General features: G+C 44.1%; 1 protein-coding gene and 1 long non-coding RNA gene across 4 annotated transcripts in view; one reads left to right on the top strand and one right to left on the bottom strand.

Moving 5' to 3' along the window:
- LOC122407097 (nucleolysin TIAR) overlaps positions 1 to 19,219 on the top strand; it is a 610,998-nt gene that overhangs the window by 579,234 nt on the left and 12,545 nt on the right. For all 3 annotated transcript variants that reach the window (XM_043413083.1, XM_043413086.1, XM_043413084.1), the window contains 4 exons: positions 11,966 to 12,146; positions 12,495 to 12,624; positions 14,088 to 14,335; positions 14,984 to 15,164. In XM_043413083.1, coding sequence (XP_043269018.1) covers positions 11,966 to 12,146; positions 12,495 to 12,624; positions 14,088 to 14,335; positions 14,984 to 15,164 — 740 coding nt within the window. The remainder of the gene's footprint in view (positions 1 to 11,965; positions 12,147 to 12,494; positions 12,625 to 14,087; positions 14,336 to 14,983; positions 15,165 to 19,219) is intronic.
- On the bottom strand, positions 4,675 to 19,032 carry LOC122407099 (uncharacterized). Its single transcript, XR_006260142.1, has 10 exons — positions 18,843 to 19,032; positions 17,618 to 17,961; positions 17,433 to 17,538; positions 17,183 to 17,331; positions 15,191 to 15,431; positions 14,518 to 14,771; positions 12,060 to 12,184; positions 9,889 to 10,157; positions 7,377 to 7,658; positions 4,675 to 5,241 (listed from the first exon to the last, which is right to left on the bottom strand). It is a non-coding gene; the product is annotated as an uncharacterized lncRNA (long non-coding RNA).

Below are 19,219 nucleotides of genomic sequence, written 5' to 3' on the forward strand. Positions count from 1 at the left end.
AAAACTTTTTACTTCTTTTGCCTTCCACGGATGATGAAACAACTCCAAGTCAAAACTCGCAAATTACTTCCTCCAAATTTGTCCGAAACTTCAAATCTCCACTATGGCGAACTACCCTCTTCAATTTTGACTCCCTCAAACCGGGGATTTCGAACTTTTAATTTGAACTTTCCTTCCTCCACTTTAACGAAATTTTACGATCTGATTGAATTCGAGAGGCGAAATCCGTCGTTTTTGTGCTTCCTTGATCGATATTTTGTTTCCACGATACTCCAATTTTTTATCGCCTCAACATTTTAAACACGAGGAGTTCGACCAGGAGAAACAAAAACCCCATTCGGTGTCGAGCATAAGTATTATCATCAGAAAAGTATCAATCGAGAAAATTGTGAATGGCGAGATCGAGCGAGTCACATCCGGTGCTTATTACGCATGGATTTTGAAATCCACCTTCTTCACGAACCGTCCGCGTTCATCCGTTTACTATACAAGAATGCGCTGTGAAAAAATCGGAGCACACCGAATGAGAGAGACATCAAAGAGGAAGAGAGCAAGAGAGAGAGAAAGAGAGAGGAAAAAGAATCGGCGAGGCAGTTTTACACTCTCTATTTGAACACACACACACACACACGCGCGCGCGTGGTCGATGTACGTACATTCTCGAATATAATCTCACTGAGTTTGCCATCTCTTCGATATACATATAAATCTTCACCCCTGAGTCTCTCTCGCTCTTGTATTGTTTCCCGAATAGCAGGGATAATTACTTTCACAGCCCGAGGGAAGCGTTGTCCATTTCTTCTTCTGCTCAGTCAACGTTCACGTGTGTGTATGTGTGTTTATTCAAAATCTCGTATGCCCGTCATATTTCGTAGAGCGGGGTTTGGATTGGTCGCGACACCCTCTGGGCAAATTCAACTCTCGCGGGAAAGCAACGCGAACGTTTTCACGTACGTGTAGTTGTGTCTTATGAGCGGGATATATTCGACGTTGAGCTTAACCGTTTTCGGCGAATAACATTGCCGAATAACATTGATAATTCTGCAAACATTTTTCGAATGGTCGACGGATTTCATTAGCAGGCTTTGCTGCGTTCATTATTCGGGATCTCTCGCAAATCATTGGCAAACTTTCAGCGTGAAAATATGAGAGCTGAAGCTAGAAGCGAGCCGAATGAAAATGAGGAGAAAGAGACGATTCGTCCGAACGATTCGAATCTTCTGAACGATTGCACAACTTTGTTTAAAATTTGGTAAAAGAAGAGGGCAACCGGTTCACTTCTCGTCGTTGGGGTCAATTCATATTTTTAAAAGTCAATCAAAGCCAATATCGGCTCGCCGGAAAAGCATCGAGTAAAAATAAAAGGGAGCAGGGTGGGGGGGGGGGGGCGGGCGGGGGAGTAGTGAAAAGAAATAACGGAAAAAAGGAAAATAATCGAAGCGTACCAGCCGCGAGATTTGCCGGAACTCGTTTTTTCCTTTTTATCTTAATAAAAATCTGCCACTCGATTTTCTCGTGGAAAAAGCGGCAAGTTCCGCTTGTTGCGCACACGCAACCAACTCGTCGAATCGAATTTTTTATTCTCACTGCTCTCTTCGTTCCCGGAGCGAGGACCGTTTTTAGCGTATGCTTTTTTTCATCAATCGCACCAGCTCATCCACAAAACACGACGTGTGTACCCCGTAAGGGTCCATACGTTGGAGAAACCGCATGGCAAATCGTCTCCAACTGTAACAGCAATTCGACTGTGTGCGCGGGTATATGGAAAAATTGGTGACACAGTTGGAGACCGCGAGAATATGAATTCTCTCTCGGCGAAATACACAAAGGCGTATATGGATATACACAACGATGAAAAGAATTGATATTCTCTTAGGTGAAAGTCGAGAGACCGCGAAACGTTTAAAGCATTATCGAACACTCTCTGTGCACGACGGTAAAGTTTTGCGACACGGTTACTATAAGTCTCCGCTCAAGAGCGCCACTTTTCACAGAGGAGTACGCGCGAAAGAGAATTTTTCTGAATAATGGAATAGACGTTGAGAAAAAAGGAGGAGGGCGCACCCTCGAAAAAGAGAGAACGACGATTGAGGAATCACGGAAATAAGAGAATATGAATTCATTCGGGGTTTATCTCAATTTAAACAATATTCATTTCGCTTGCGAATGGTGCATCGTTCGATTAAGCGATTGCTCAAACCGTGCTGCAAGGTTTTTGAAGGAATGGTCGAAACGGTCCGTTGATTCGTGAGACTTTTGCGGACTGCTCTGAAAAATGAAGCACGGAAGAGGCGAACTTTGAATAAACTTATTTCATGGCGAATTTTGGTGTTTTAATATCCTTCCAAGGTTTTCGGTGGACTAATCCTATTATCGCGTTCGTACATACGAGTCTGATAAATGTCGGATTTAAAGAGACTGTAAAATAAATGTTCCACGAGCGTCGAAGTGTTCACGTTGCTTTTGAGTTTCAACAAAACTTGATGACGTTTTCAAACTTTTGGAGCAAATGAGTAATGTACCTAAAATTCTGACTTATCTTTTCCCGCAATGTCGAACAACTTGCCCTTATCTCCATTCCCGTCCCTCCCTATCCCCTCCTCCCTCCTCGCTCTTTCTAGCTGCATAATTTTCTTGCATCGTAATACGTTTGAATACCACACGCGTTCGACGACACGAAGGACGAGGCGAGAGGATTAGCCGTATGGCCAAAGACCAGGGTGCTAAGAATTCACGACGGAATTGGATTTCTGAAGCTCTCGCGTAGTTACTACGTCGAGACCCATCGAGAAATTCTCCATCCTTCTCATACATTTTATTTTCACCGTTTATTTTTCTCCCTCTCTGCCCCTTTCTCTGTGCTTCTTTCTCGATCCTTCTCTCTCTCTCTCTCTCTCGATTTCTCGTTTTCTCACATTCGCCATTCCCAGCGTCCCCCTATCAACCCCTTCCGTTGCTCTCACTCCGACGAGCACTCCCCAAAAACTTTGGCTATTATACAAATCGAGTCGATAAACGTCTCTCGTCCCTCGCGAAATTCTCTGTTCCTCTGCCCCTCCCTCGGCGGTCCCTCTCCTCCCTTCGGTCTCTTTGTCACTCTCCCTCATTCTGACACGGTTTCTATCCATCTCTACTACCCTTTTTCCCCACTCTTCGCAAATTCACGACGCAAATCGTCGCCCGTTTGTCCTGTTGACGACATGGCCGCTTTGGAACGATTCGATCGTAGCAGCCGCGGAAAATGCCTGGCTCTCTATCTCTCATCCTCAATCTGCAAAATCTCGCGCTCACTCGCTCGGTACTCTTCAGCCCTCGAGCCCCGTCCCACCCTGAGCCATCCGTCAACAGCAAAACCTTCCTTGATGTTCTCCCCCCTGTCGCGCTCTTTCTCTCTCACCCGCCTCTTCCTCCCCTGGAGCTCCGGTTCCGCGCTCCCCATCCCATATAAACACACAGAAGCTCGCTCGCTCGCTCGCTCGCTCGTCGATATCTCGATTCGCTGCCAAGAAACCAGCGAGGCACGCGAGATTCATAAAACGAATTGACAGCCACGCTTGCGATCATTAAATCCAGAACTTTCGGCAGAAAACAAAAAACGAGAGAATTCTGAATTTCGCCTATGAAAATATATCTACAGACATATCGCTCAATCGTACCGCATGTCAAAGTGAGGTGAGGCAAGCAGTAAATTCGAAATAGAAAATCGATGACACGCTTGCACGCGAGAAGCATTCTCTTTTTCCCCAATAATTTCTAGTTTTTCGTGCCGATATCGCTACGGAACTAAGCCCTATTTCACAGCCCGTGCAAAACGATTATCCTACTTCTTCCAGGACGAACATCGCCGTTTAAATACATCCTCGAATCCAATATTCAATGTATATGTTCACTACCGTTGTATCGTATGAACCATCGACGATGGTTCTCTGTCGCAGTAATAATTGTTCGCGCTAATGAGCTCGGGGGTTGCTCCGCTTCTCTCTCTCTCTCTCTCTCTCTCTCTCTCTCTCTCTCTCTCTCTCTCTCTCTCTCTCTCTCTCTCTTTCGTAGGCCCGCCAACAACCGCGTTCGTTCGAAGGGAAACAATTTTCGTGCGGTTACGGTTAACACTAACACCGTGCGCACACTCCATATTACCGGGCTGTCCACGAGGATAGGGGCGCGCGTATATACTCGCGCGAATATGCGGTTCGAGTCCACAAATATATCGGAGAACGCGGTGGTCATGAGGGCCAGAGTCTTATTGATTCATCAGTATGGATTGAGGGCTGCAACATGGTGTTCAACATTGATGAAGCTTGTTTCGCTTCCCACCGAAGAGTTTTCTGCTTTGGATAACGACCCGGCGATCCCGAATATCCATTTTTCACGGCGATGGCTAACGCTACGAGAAAATCTGCTCAGCCGACTCGTATGCATAACGGGTCGATACAACTTTGAGAAAGAATCACCAAATTTCTAACGATTCTGGATAATGACACGAATTGCTGGAAAATTTCGAGGGAAACTTGCTCACGGAACAGAAGGAATGGAAAAAATGCGTCAATTTGGAGCTGAGAAGCAAACTTGCAATTATTTAGTCCAATTGGTGACCCGCGCTGCTCGCTGCGCTCAGCACGTTGCTATACCACCTTAACTGCAGGTTATAACTCGGAGTCATATATCGGGAGAAACGAGGGGGATGATGGGGGCGAAGGAGACAAGAAGTCGCGGCATGCATTTGCATAAAATAGGCCCCCTTTGTTTTTCTTTCTGTAGTTTCTTTGTGTTTTTTTCTCGAGCTCGCAGAGCGCTGGGGAAGAGAGCCGTTTTTCTTCGCCTCAGCCGTTAGCTGATGGCTCGACGGCTCTCGTTGCGATGTACGTGTTCAAATGCATAGAGCCGGTCGATCGGCGCGCAATCTTTTTCTCCTCTAGCTGTCGGCGTCAACTCTTCTCATCGGACGTTTTTTCTCCTCTTCTATGATTTCAATTGATGTATGTATAGGTGTTGAAGGAACGGGGGTGTAGAAACGCTCGCGGGATTTCAAGCCGAGGGCCAGTGAGGCGAGAACCAGCCCCTCACAACTACCGAACCCCCGAGCCGGGCCTGCTTTGCATGAAATTGTTGTAATTTCGTGGTAAATGAATCGCGATAGAGGAGAACAGGGCGAGAAAGCTTTCGTACTCCGGTACGTACGAAAGGGGTTGTTTCGGTGGTTGTTGGACGTTGAGACTGCGGAATAAGAAGGCCAAGTGATTCCTGGAACGAGAAAAATTCGAGTGTGAGAAAACACGGAAGATTTAAGATTCGTGAGTACAAAAAATAAGGCCGACAACGAGGAGACTCTGAAGTGTAAATGCGAGCCACTTTTTTATTATGCGAACGCGAGATTGAAGGAGGCATTAAATTTCGAGAAAAATACTCGCAGCGGGATTGACTGAGGGAGGAAAACGAGAAGAGAATTAACCCGGTGTGCAATCTCAAAAACAAATAAATCTTCCGGCGCAACTATCCGAATACAAAATTCAAATGTTCGCATCAAACGAAATCTTGCACGTACTTGGAAAGAAAAACTCGAACGAGTCGAAAAAACGGAAAATTTGACCGACGCAAATATTGACGATCCTAGCCACAATCTCCTAAATCACTGAACTTACAATTTTCCACCATTTCCATATGCGCAAGCTCAACGAGCACGAAAATTTTTATGAAAAAAAAAAACACGAAACCGTATCGATGTCGATCTCGGCTTTCCGGGCTTTGACAAATACCGGAAATTGATTGAGTTTTCGAAAATGCACATTTTTTCCATGTACATAACGGAAAGAGGTTTATCGCGGTGGAAACAGGATTGCGGTTTGTAACTGGCTGCGTATAAATCGAGTCCATATTCAGGAGAAGGTACTCCGAGCGAATAGCATCGTCGCGAGGAGAGCTTCCAACATTGTTTTTTCATTGGCAGGACTATGTTGCCGTCGCCGTCGGCCGCTTACTCCATGTGTAGTAAAACAGCCATAATTTAAACGTACCCACGAGGAAAGAGAAACAGAGGAAGAGAACGAGACAAAAAGATGTTCGTTTAACCCACACATACGTGTTAAATGACGTAGTTTACGTCCTGTGGACTCTTAACATTCGATCCAACCATCATATCGTAGCGAACGGTCTCGTTTGTGCTCGCGGTACGCGGTTACCCTCTCTCACGTGCCCCGGGGATGTTTGCATGCGCTCGCTAAATACACTGTATTATTTACATACACGTATTGGCACGGTCCTCGCTCTCACGGGAGACCACCAGACTGCACACACTCGCGCAAACTCGCAAACATCGAGAACACATAGAGTATAAGTTTATGTAGAATTGAGGAAGAGAGAAAAGAAAGAGTGAGAGTGAGCTGGCTGTGGCAGCCAGTTAGGGATGGCCCAAAGCCAGGAGAATGTAGCGAAAATAAGAGGGGAAGGGAACCGAGGGAGGGTGTAAAAATTGCAGCTATAATTGGTCTTTTACGAGAACTGAAATTCTTCTGAATTTTCCACGAGCGTTATTCCGACCCGGACGTTCGGAGCTTCCCTGCTTTTTTCTCTGGTACCAATCGACTACGAGTGAGATAAAAAAATGTTGCGTGTTCTCACTCGACTTTGTGCGCAGGAGCAAAAACAACGAAAGGTTTTTCTACACCGTTGCAAAAAATCGAATCTTTCTACGGGTTGCAGGCGCGAATTTCTCATTGACAGGGGACCTGTTTGAGCAAGTTTCAATCAAACGATTCCTCGTGGAGTTTAATTTTTCACGGAAATTATTCAATTTTACTGTCCCCCCGAAGAATCTGATATAACGAGCTGAGAGGTCTCAATGATTTTTAATTCAAACGCAGAAATACTACGTTCTCCATTCTCTTAGAAACGAATTAAAATGTTGTTCATTTATGAGAATTTGTTTTAGCACACGAATGACCTTTTTTCATGCGTTTAACAGCGCAAAATGTATTTCCACACACGCCTCATCCATATATATGAGATGCTGCCTTCGATAGTCACTTAAACACAAGTTGCGGTCACGTCCCCCGGAAATTCATGCCATGTGAAAAACAGTTTCTGCTTCGAAAGCACCAAGGCTTTCATTTTGATTTTCCGGACTCCATCCATATACATTTATCCATAAATGCCGGTGTGTTCGTGACAGCGATGTGTTCGGCCTTCGGGAATGTTTTCTCGCACTCTCTTTGACCCTGCCCAACACACTTCTTCCGCGCTGTACTAGCCACAAGTGCCAAACGATGTCGAACATCGCTCCGCAAAGGTTCCTTTTAATCGCTTAGTGCCTTTACCAGCTCAAGTCCCTGTCAAGTTCTGTACACGCCCGGACAAACTCGCTAAACCATGTACACACATACCCGTTAAAAGTGCTGACTCCATTCTGCTTTCTACTTTTGTTCAATCCCTTCCGAGACCGACTCTCCTCGAATATTCTCATTCAGCATCGAAATTTCCTCATTTTTCTCATTCCACGAAAATATCCGCGAGCTCCACTGGAAGTACCGAGTCCGACAATATGAATCGTTTCCGTCAGACCCGAATGTCTGATTTCTCACGGCTCGACGATGTCTGATTTCGTACCACGTCGTCCGTGACCAAAATGTTTCCATCAACCGTACTCCAGGTCCTTTTAGATCATCCTATAGCGAACAATAAAAGATCTATTAGGAGCATCAATCTGTGATAAAACATTATTACATACGAAGACAAACCGAGTGAATTTCTTGCCAATTCAATATTTCCACAGATAAACACATAGGAATGGTATGTTTGATGAAACAAATATACATATTTATATTCATTTGAGCACAAGTGAGGCGAAGAGCACACGTGCCCTGACCGAGTATTGGCCACCTTTATTGGGGCCGCCAATCTATTAGGGCGCGCGATCCGGAAGGAGAGAAGGACGAAAGCTCGAATTTATGCCACGACTACAAATCTTGGCTTGGCTCGAGGCTCCCAGCAGTAACAGCGGCAGCAGCAAAAGTAGCGAGGGGTCCAGGGGCCGGGACGAAACGAGGAGGGTCCTAGGACGAAGAAAACCTCGGAATGGGAGAACCAAGAGCGGCACTGTATCGTCTAGAGATAAATATATATAAATTGGGGAAGAAGGAAGCAAACGCTTGCGCTCGGTCAGGCGCGATCGAAGTTGGTTTGAGTGAGGCTACACCAAACTAAACCGTATACTGTTAGGAGCTGCAAAGAGAGAGAGAGGAAGAAAAGTTACTGGACGATTGAGGGTGGCGACTGGGGCTAAGAGAGTCCATCCTCCGCTAGTAACATACATATATTCGTTTATAAATATATGTTCGCATAGGGCTTTTCACGTCGATTTCGTCCGCGTGCGACCCTCGCGATACAATTTTTTTCCTCGCTGTTTTTTCTTCCGCCTCAATTTTTTGGGTTGCCTAAAATTTGGAGGAATATTATTTTTTCACAGTAAAAGGGGAATGTCGACAAAAATCGAGGCGTCGTTGCAACAATGACACAAAATGCCTTCGTACGTGCGAGTACTAAAAGTTTTGATGGCGAAAGAATTTGTTTGAACTATTCTCCAGAACTCAACACCACTGTTAACTTAACAATTTGTTTCAAACTAGTTTTCCAAGGGGAGATTGATCCTTAACGTTACCACAGCTCTGATAGAAACTCGGTACACGTTACCACAGTTTTCTTCAGCAATTGATTACCCAACGCAAACGACCTCGATTTTTACTTCTCCCGTGTTTGCTCTCCGGTACAGCACTGCCAATTTCATCGATTTTTCACGAAAATTCATTTTCAAATAATTCTCTAAAGTAGCTCCCCGAAGAGAAAATTTGTTGGGATTTTTGGATTGATTGTTCGACACAAAAATACAGAGATGGAAAAGGGACGTGGAAAACAGTGGAATCGGTTTTCTTGTGTGTAGCAATGTTTTATAACTCCTAATTTATCGATCATTAAATCTGAAAATTGGAAGTAACAAAATGAGGAGCAATTAGAGGAGTGAGATGAATCATTAGTCTCTGATTGCTTAGGTAAAAGTGAAGCAAAAAACCTTTTGTAGTCGAGTCGCTTAATCCATCCTCTTAACGAAGTTTCGCTACGTATAAAAGGAGTGTATATAGATTGTAGGTATACATAGATTACTACGAATCCCATTTTAATTAGCACGGAAAATAAGCTGGAAAAAATGAAACCATAAAGTAAGAGTTTTCCTTCAAACACGCTTACCGGTATTGGATCAGTCAACCTGTGTATATACAAACATTTTTCCAACTTTGCATTTCAAAGTTCTTTGCATTGTGGATAAAGTTCTATTTAGATCTACTGAAATCATTTAATCATGTTTTTCGTTGCGATTTTATATCTACTAAAACTGAGATCTACGAACATCATTCAAATGCACTAAGATTGTTTATCCAAATTTACGAAATTTATTTCGAAAATAATGTAATAAAAAAAAATGAAGTGAATCGGATTGAATCGAACTTTTTTCTGAATGCACAAAAATCAAGTTTTCGATTATGATAAATGCGGAGTGTTTCCGTTCCCATATGATTTCGAGAATAATGGGATTTCAGAGGCTTAACATTCACAATCGCGGTTGTTTCGGTCCCCCAGGAAATCACCAATCTCACAACTAATATTTTCGAAATCTTTTCATAATCGAGGATATTCTCTTAATAGCGTTTCTCTGATTTTTAGAAATCTTTCAAAGATCGATTGAAATAAAGAGAAACTACAGCGACCACTCAGTTTCATCACAATCTTGAGAATCAATATATCGATGAAAAGTGCTGCGTAATTATCGCACGGGCGAGTGAAAACGGTATTGGATCGTGTGAAAGTGGAGAAAGTACATCCAACCGTAGTTTATATACATACACGAAAGTGGTATATGTATTTCCGCGCAAGACGAGACTCCTTTCGCTGATATAGCTGCTGAATCCTTTGTACCGTATGGGCGGCGCTGTTCTCACGCAAAAGGGCTCAACAGGTGCGCGACTCCCGCGACTTCTCTCTTTCTCTTCGCGTAAATCGGTCCTCTCTTATTTTCTGCTTATACACAGAGTCCTGTCGTCCGTGTGCTGTAGACTCTTTGTGGCTGGTTTCGTTGAACGCGATCGAGAAGCACGTGATCGATCACGGAGACACTGGAACAAAAAATGAAAAAACATGAGAGCGAATTCGTATTTCGGGCCTCTTGTCGATCTCCGTTAGATGCCCAAATCATCTCTTCTGAGGCAAACCCCTCAGCCCGAAACTCTTCGAATATTTTTTACAAAGTCAAATTTTCCAGAATGGAACAGTGAAAAATGATTCTTCGTCGTTCCCGGGATATTGTTTTCCACCTATTCTCAAATCCTCATATCCATTCTACCGCGAAACGGGATGGGGAAATTTTGAATAATACTCCAGGATCAGAGCTATGGGAATTTCGGAGCGAGTCAATCTAACCGAACCCCCAAGTGCGGGTTGCGAGGAGCAGGCGGACTAACGTGAATCGAGAAGTTTATGCGAACTGCGGGGGTTACTCGTGATGCTACGTATTCGTTCACTACCGGATAAGGACTCGGCAGGCAAAGTTGTGAGCCGGTGATATTCCTTTCCAGATTTTGTGCATACAGGGTGTCCTGACAAGTGTTGAAAACTTTATGCGGATTCAAAATCGCAACGGAATCGCGAACCGAGAACTTCGATTAGATTCTTCATCAGAGCTCTGCTGATGACGAGCCCTGAACGTGAATTGAGGACGTTGGGCTCTGAAATACCGGGCATGGATTTGGCTGCAAAATTCGGACGAGAAGCGTAAAAATTTCTGTGACACAATTTGCCACGAAATTGTTTCGCGCATAGGAATTTTGGGCACGTTGACGAGCGAGAATTCGTGCAGCGAATATTTTCGTTCCAAAAACGTTTTTTTTCGGGGCGTCCGATCATTTTTCCTCGCGCGTTCGATTGATTTGACTCGGTTTTTTATTCTCCCACGTGAAATCAGTTTTCCGCGAAACATTCGACGGGAAAATCAATCGTTGGCGATACACCAGAGACGCGTAAGTTTATTCACAGCAAAAATTGAAAAAAGTGCTTCATCCGGATGCGAAAAAACTCGTTTGTATAAATATTTACGGTGAAATATGCAATGCTCGCGTATATCGATCGGAAAAAAACGCAAAGGGCCATAAATTGGCAATAAATTCACGAGAAAAGTAAAAAAAAAAAGGAAAAATTCGAACATGATATCGGCGCCGAGGCCGTCGTCGGCCCGTTAAATTGATTTATTCGTCAAAGGTACGTGGTCACGCCATCTCCCGGAGAGGATACTTAAACCATGCCATTTCCTCACTCTCTCGCATCACTCTCGTCCCCCCTTCAGCCGGCTCTCTGCCGATCCTCTATAATCTCGTGTAAGGACGTAACTTGGTACAGGAGTACTTACCGGTAGAAAGCACTCGAGAAACAAAGAGAATGAGAAAGAGGGAGCGAGACGCAGGTATATAGTTATTTTATTTCTGTAACTTCAGCAACGACGCCACCCCCGATACGGTCTTTAGGTTCCGAACTATTACGACGGTAATATTTCACTCCTCGAATTCGTAATTATCGTTGATGCTTTTATAGCAAAGCAATGAAATTGAAGCTCGCTCGATCGCAGCAAGGAATGTGAAGAGCGAGAGGGGGGGAACGAGGCATCGAGAAAAAGAGAGAATTCTAGGGCAAAATCGGTTAGCCGATAAGCTTGAGATGTTAAGATTTTCGCTCAATGAGAACGTTGCTATTATCGCAAAAACTCGAACCTGCTTATCCCTAATTTCGACCCAATCGATATCGTCTAGTGACGCTGTAAATGAGCAGCTTTTTCTTTTTCGAGTCGTATATATAATGAACTTCGTTATGGATGCACGTAAAATGTGAGTGTGACGAGTGAAATACTGATTCGATATTGTATGTATCGTTGCAGCGAACGCGAAGCCACTGACTTTCGACGAAGTTTACAATCAGAGCAGTCCGACAAACTGCACCGTATACTGTGGTGGTTTGACAAACGGCCTTACGGAAGAGCTCATGCAGAAGACCTTTTCACCCTTTGGCTCTATCCAAGAGATTCGAGTCTTCAAAGACAAGGGTTACGCCTTTGTCAGGTGAGTCTCGTTAGCATTTTCCCTGGTGTACCGTGGGCCTGGAACAGAGGATAAAAAACGAGTAAATAAGAGAGCGAAAGAGACGCGTTGAGTCACAACTGTGTTCGGTTTTGTAGAGTTCTATGAAAAAAAAAAAAAACAAAAACAAAAAAAAACAAAGTAACTTAATCTCTTTGTTTCAATGTCTTTCTGGCATTTCACTTTCCGTGAAAAAGCAACCGGGCCGAAGACAGCTCGAGAGAGATCCCCAATGTTGTTTCTACGAGCACGAGCTTCTACGAGCACGAGCTTCTACGAGCACAGCTTTGTTCGTAAAAATAATATATATTTTTTTTTTGTTGCCGACAGGTTTTCCACGAAGGAATCGGCGACCCACGCCATCGTCGCGTCTCACAACACCGACATTAACGGACAAACGGTCAAATGTAGCTGGGGAAAAGAGAGCGGAGACCCGAACAACGCCCAACAATCGGGACAGGTGAGAATGCAATCAATTGAATCGAGCGGGACGCGCAGCTCTGATAGGAGAGAAAACACAAATGAAAGGAAAAAAAATTGAGGTGTCAAACATCGCCCGAGTCCATTAGAGACAATTGCTTCAATAGTTTTCTCTCCTGTGGAATACAAAAGAAAAGGAAAAGTGTATCAAGCGTTAAAGTCCATTAAAAAGAAAAGCAATCAATGAGTCGAAGACACCCAACTCGTCATCAACGCGGCCGAAGATAACAAAACAATTTGTCATGATAACGGCACGTTGGATCCGGTTGGTATTAGAGAAAAGCTAACCATTACGAGTTCTTAGCACTTGCTTGCTCCAGTTGGAATTTATGAAGGTCGGTGCAGTGATTTGTGATCCAATCAATACTCGAGATGAAGAACAATAGTTCTAAACTTGGTAAATTAACTCGGTGCTAAACGAGCGTGAATTGTCGAAAAAAAAAAAACTAGAGAGGAAGAAGAGAAAAAAACACTTGGACAAAGACAGTTTGCAGGAGGCCGGAAAAAAAAAAGAGGTAAAACTTTAGCAAGATTGATCAACAAAAGTAGAGGAAGGTTGAGAAAGGGAGCGGGGGATGATCTGACCGCGAAAGCTCACATTCAGTTTGGTCTCTCTGTTATCGTTCCAACTTGCTCGATCGCAAGCTCCTGGCGCATTGTGCACACCATGGTTTGGGCTCCCTCAGCAATTAGCGCCGTTAAGACGAGTAGTTACGTCCGATCTGGGAATACCACGGAAGATCGAGAGAAACGACGAGTTAGGGGGAGAGAAACACAGAGGGAGAGAGCGATAGGAAAGCTTGAGCTACAATGGAAAGCCCGTAATACGCTGAAGCCTCCGGTATTTCCGTTTAACCGTTCTACCCGTAACTTTGCCCCGTAGCGGCGCCCTAATTGATCCTTATTCCCATAACGTCGGATCCCCGCGTGAATACTTCCTCTGTGCTAAGAGGGATTGTACTTTCGACTATACACTCCTGTCAATCGTCTTTATTTTCTCGAGCTCCCGGTCAACGTGACTTCTGTTCTGGCCACCAGTCAAACTCATAACTAGTCCACAAACAGAATCGACGATTCCATGAATCCTACTGTCGAGATTTCTCCTTTGCAATTCGTTAATTGATGTTTATTGAGTTTAACGAAGTTGATCGAAGCGAAGCTTCGAACACTGCAACGACCCTATGGTATTATCGTCGGTAATTCGAACCTCCTAAACTTGAAGCAGCAGCCCTAACGCTTAGCAGCGATCTCATGAATCGACTGATAGGCTTTCCGGTGGTATCCGTCAACGAGGGATCTCATCCAACTACGAAGCCCCTCGGCTCGAGGCCATTGTCCTCGCATCCCTTAAACCACTTATCTATCAACTAACTCCTCCATAAGCCAAATGGCGAAACAACGTCGAGTGATAAAAGAGCCTCGTAAAATGACCGTTTTTTTCAGGCAATATCGTCGGCGACGTATCCGTATTACGCGGCGGCAGCGGCTGCCGCGGCCGCAGCGGCGGCTGGTGTCGGTGGTGTCGGCAGCGTGGGCGGTGTAGGAGGCGCCGGACAACTTGGTTACTGGTATCCTCCCCAATCGTATCCAACGACCGCGGCTACGCAGATGCAGGCAGGTGGCTTTCTTCAGGGAATGCAGGGATACACGTACGGACAATTTGCTGGTTATCAGCAGGCTCAGTACATGGGGTGAGTGCGTTGGAGTATTGAATAATACGTGAACCCGGGCGTAAATAGACCATACGAATGGCTACACATGGGACATATTGCCGAAGGATCGTTAGATCGAGACGGGGGGATAATGAAACACGATTTCACAGCAATTAAACCACAGGCTGTTTCGGCATTAGTTAACTCTACTTGGTCATTACCGCGAGTGATAACAAAGAGCTCGAAATAACGCTCGATTGTGTTCCTCGCCTCGCGCCGAGTACCTCCTCCTTTCCAACACCGTAAATCGTTGTTTCCACCACCGTTATCCGGTATTCCATACCGAAATCGTACCTGAACGTATGCGAAGCTGCTCGACTCCGCAGAGAGCTTTTTTTTTGTCATGACACTTCGGATAATGGTTCATCGTTTCTGGCTCGATGCTGATACGATGCAACAACATTCGTTCCCTCTCCTAGAACATTCATAATCGTATTATCCTCCCTCATATATTATATCCTCCCTTCTATCTCACACGCGATATGACTCTGTAATGACTCTACGATTACGATAACGAAACGGCCTCTTTACCTTTTTCATTGAGATATCATTTTGAAATATTAATAAACCATCGTTGCACGATCGTTTCATCAACATAATTCATGCAATATATTCGTCTTAACGCAGAATGGGCATGGGCGTTCATGCGGCAAGTACGGCAGCGGGATGGGGACAAGGATTACCCGGTGGGCCTCAATTACCCCCCCATCACGCGACGACAGTCTCGGCACCTCCTGGTGTGCAAGCTGCTCCGCCACCTCCACCTCCACCTGCCCAAATGATGGCCTATCCCATGCAACAATTCCAGGTAATGTCATTACTTCGAGAATTCACCTTTTTCGATGTCACGTCATTGGTGTTGTGCTCGCTCTGCATCTTGAATTGTACTTCTCCCATGGGCAAACGTCAGAAATGTATTCGCACGGAACGGAGCTCGTGGCTAACCAGTTTCTTTCGCGTCCTTTGGCTGCAGCCCTCTTCTCATCGTTAAAGAGCTGTTATTGGTTTTCACACAAAAACGAGAACAATGCACCACAGTGCAGCTCCAGGCTTGATGCCACTCAATTGAATAACTCTGCAAAATAAAAAATAGTTTGGTTATCCTCGAACTCCGATTCACGCGACCCAATTACATTTTTTACGTTTTTCGTGCGTACGTTACTGTTGATGTGGTTACGTTTACGCATAAAAGAAAACAAATGTGAGCGCGGTAGATTGCTGAGTGAACGAGAAACGAGAAAATGATAAACAGATTGAAAGAGAATGAGAGAAAGTGCGAAAAGTAGAGTGTGATATGAAAGAACGGAAGGGGGAGGAACGATGAAGGGTAGTTTTAGTAGAAGCTTTTCGGATCGAGTCACGTACAGAGAGGGTTAGAGTGCCAATATAACTCTGAATTTTTGAACACATAATGCCGCGTAAAAAAATATCGTTAATGGAAAATATGCGGAAATAACAATAGCAAAATATGGCAAGTAGGAGGCAGGAGTAAGGGTGGAGACGTGCGAAGGGAGGGCGAAATATCAACGGGAGAGAGAGTGGATGGAACGCGTGAATGGAAATGGCTTCGATATAGAAATTGCATATTGCATTGTGCATATTGCTCGGGCTTCGTGCTCTGTCTGTTCGTATCTTTTCGCATGCGAGGCACTCCGCGTCTAGTTCGCCACATATTTTTCATATCGTTCGGAACTGCTCGTGCCATTTAGATTTTTTGATTTTCTTTTTTTTTATTTTTTTTATTATCATTTTCTCAACGGTTGAAGCTGCCATTCAGTTCTTCTTTGTCAATATTTCATCGAGAAAACACGGAATTTTTGCGTTATATTTTCATTTTGCTTAATTATTCAATAGTGAAATTTGCTCTGTAACATTCGCGAATTAACTCAAAGTGGAACTCTGGATTTTTTTAGTAACTTTTTGGGGAAAACCTGAAAAAAAATGTTGCAGACAATGTCCAAGTGTCAACTTTGGAAACTCGCATCGATAAAACACAAACAGCTTGAAACGCACCATCGAAAAAAATGGGCTGTCTTTGCGTGAAAAGTCTCGTGCCTTCGTTCGCGTCACATAAACCAGCATGTTATAGTTTCGATGCGCTTTATATATTTAGTTTTTCATTTTCCCATCCAGCCTCGTGTTTCGATAAACGTGTACCTTCGTCTTTGCAGTAATTGGGTGGGGAATATGACGCCGCGGTCTCAATGACGTCGACGAAAATGGGGCTTTGAAAAAAACGGTGGCGCGTCTGAAGCACTCGAGATGAGATTTTCGGAGTGGGGCCGTTATTTTTTAGGCAAAAACATCAATAGTTGAAATACACTTCGAAAATTATGAATTCGTAAGAAAATCCTTCGTCGTAACGCAAGATTGCACAAAGTTTCTTTCGGTTTTTCACTTTGATTGTAAAAAAAAACGGATTTTCTTCAGCGTAATGAGAATTGGGGAAAAAATGATTTCCCGACTGATAATCGCCGGAAACGTAATTCGGTCAGACGCCATGAATCGTCGATCCGCACAAAAGCATTCGGATGAAAATACACATAGATATATTTGGGCGAACGTACGTGATCTCCGAGGCCAAAGCCACTGGTATTTCTAACGCTTTGCTCCTTCCTCTATCTCGCTTATCTCAGATTCACTATCCCTATAATCGAGTAACTCCCCGAAGGAGCGTCGCCTCTCTCCTCGACGTCCATAAAATTTATTCAAAATTTTCCACCTGGATTACTCGCGGGACCGAGTTGCCTCGGTCCTCCGCAGCCCTCTAACCTCACCCTGTTTGCCATTTATCCCAACTGCCAACATCTCTCCGAATACCCTTACAATCTCTCTCCATGGGCTCTTCCACATCCTTCCGAATTCGTTTTCTTTAAACTGAAGGAAAATCGATCATGACAATTTCGAGATTAACCGAACGCGTGCCTCCGATCATCCATCTTTTCCGCTGTTTTGCCTCGCATCTTCTTCAAGTGCTGAAACGAAATATTCGTTCAATTCCTCTATACCCGAATGCACGAACGGTAATCACTGAAATTTATGAATCAATTCAATTATATTATTAAAATTTAGTCACTTTGACATCCATTCGCTTGGCCTAGTCCAAGTTCTCAGCTCAATGTCTCGTTTCAGTGTCCAGCACTCGTCGCTCCGTGGCTTTGACCCACGAGAAAATGGGAGTGCTAAAACAAACAAAATATTTTTTTAATATGGCGATTCACGAGAATTCATACGAAAAGAGAGGAAAGAACATTTGAATACCTTCGGGGAATACAGTTGACATCGAATGCACCGTGCATGTGTCTGTAAGATATGGGGCAGACTACTTTCTTTCCATCCAGACTGAGGGAAAGAGAAAAGAGATGGAAAGGAAGGAGGCAGACGTAAAATTCCTTGGGGGACGATACTCGAAGTATATCCTTCGTGTCTCGTAGAACAACTAAAATGTTTTCTTTTCTTTTTATCGTGCATGTATTTGCTCCTTTCGGAATGATCGTCAGCTGTATAACGTCGCATTATCGGTTGGAATGTGCATGGAGTGTTATAGATATTTGGTACGTCGATTCGGAGCGCTTGGGATTCCGTGAAATTCGAAGGATTAATGACTGTAAGAGAACATTTCATTAGTGTTTTTTCACGTTGCTGGCTCATCATTTTGTTCCCGGTCTTCGATAGTTGAAGCGCGAAGTAATTAATTTTAATATTCGTTAGACCGTGCAATCTCTCGTTGACTCTCACTCGTATTATTTTGTTAAATAAGCTGAGAATACGATTGTTTCTCTAATTATAAAAAAATCGGGAATGAAACTGGCTCGATAGTATTTTTCGTGAGGCCCCGATTTTATTCGGCTAATAATCCGCCACCGGCCCGATCGAAAGCACGCCTGCACGCATTGTGACACGTGAAAGGTTCTCTCGTGGAAGAATATGCGAGTCAGCCTCGAATAGTGAGCAGTTTTTCTCTCTTTGGAAGCTCGCGGACAGATCAATTAATCACTTGACCCGAAGAATCGTCGGGAATTATTTGAAAGACTGGTCGAAAGTATGACGCGCTAATACGTCAGTATCTTCGGGAAAGTTTCATATAATGAAAGAGAGAGAGAGAGAGAGCGAGAGCGAGCGAAAAAGAGAGATTATCATGATGAGAATTGATATAATCCATAGAGTAGGGCAAGAGTCCCGGTTGAATTTCGCGTGAATTCACCGGGATAAAAGCCCCGAGGAGAAAAGCTCGGTTATTCAAGGCTGAGCTGGCGCCACAGAGACGCTAATCGTTAGACGAATGTATTTCCTATATATCTATATTTATAAGCGTTGTGAGAGCTTGAGAAACGATGACTGTGAGTAAAAAAGGGAGCGTGAGTGAGGAAGATGAAAGTACGAGAGAGAGAAAGAGGGGGGCAAAATGTTGACGTGAATGTGTGCGAGAGTCTGAATTGCGTGTTTGTAGTATGTGATGAAACATAATAACAATGTGTATACTTACGTATATATTTGAAAAATTCCACCCTTAAAACGAGCCACGTCTGACCCTTGTCCTCTGGGATTTTTAACACGCTATTATTATTTCAACTCTTGAAAAACAGTGAGTTTTTAAAATCCCTCGACTGTCGCCATTAACGTGCCTGGTGGGTAATGGCGAAAGAACGAACAGTTTATCACCGCGCCTCTTGCGGCCGCACCTGAAAGCCAAATAACATATACCCGCGTCAAGCTTACCGTCAAGCCGTACTAATGAATAATAGTGGGCTCCTCGGTCGTTGAGATAAATTGTATTTTATGCTAAATTAACGAGGCACATGGGCGAAAAATTCAAAAGTGCACAATATCGTTGAGCCGACGAAGCTCTTTGGCCCACATTTC

This window comes from Venturia canescens, chromosome 2, assembly GCF_019457755.1.
Source record: "Venturia canescens isolate UGA chromosome 2, ASM1945775v1, whole genome shotgun sequence".
Classification (NCBI taxonomy): domain Eukaryota; kingdom Metazoa; phylum Arthropoda; class Insecta; order Hymenoptera; family Ichneumonidae; genus Venturia; species Venturia canescens.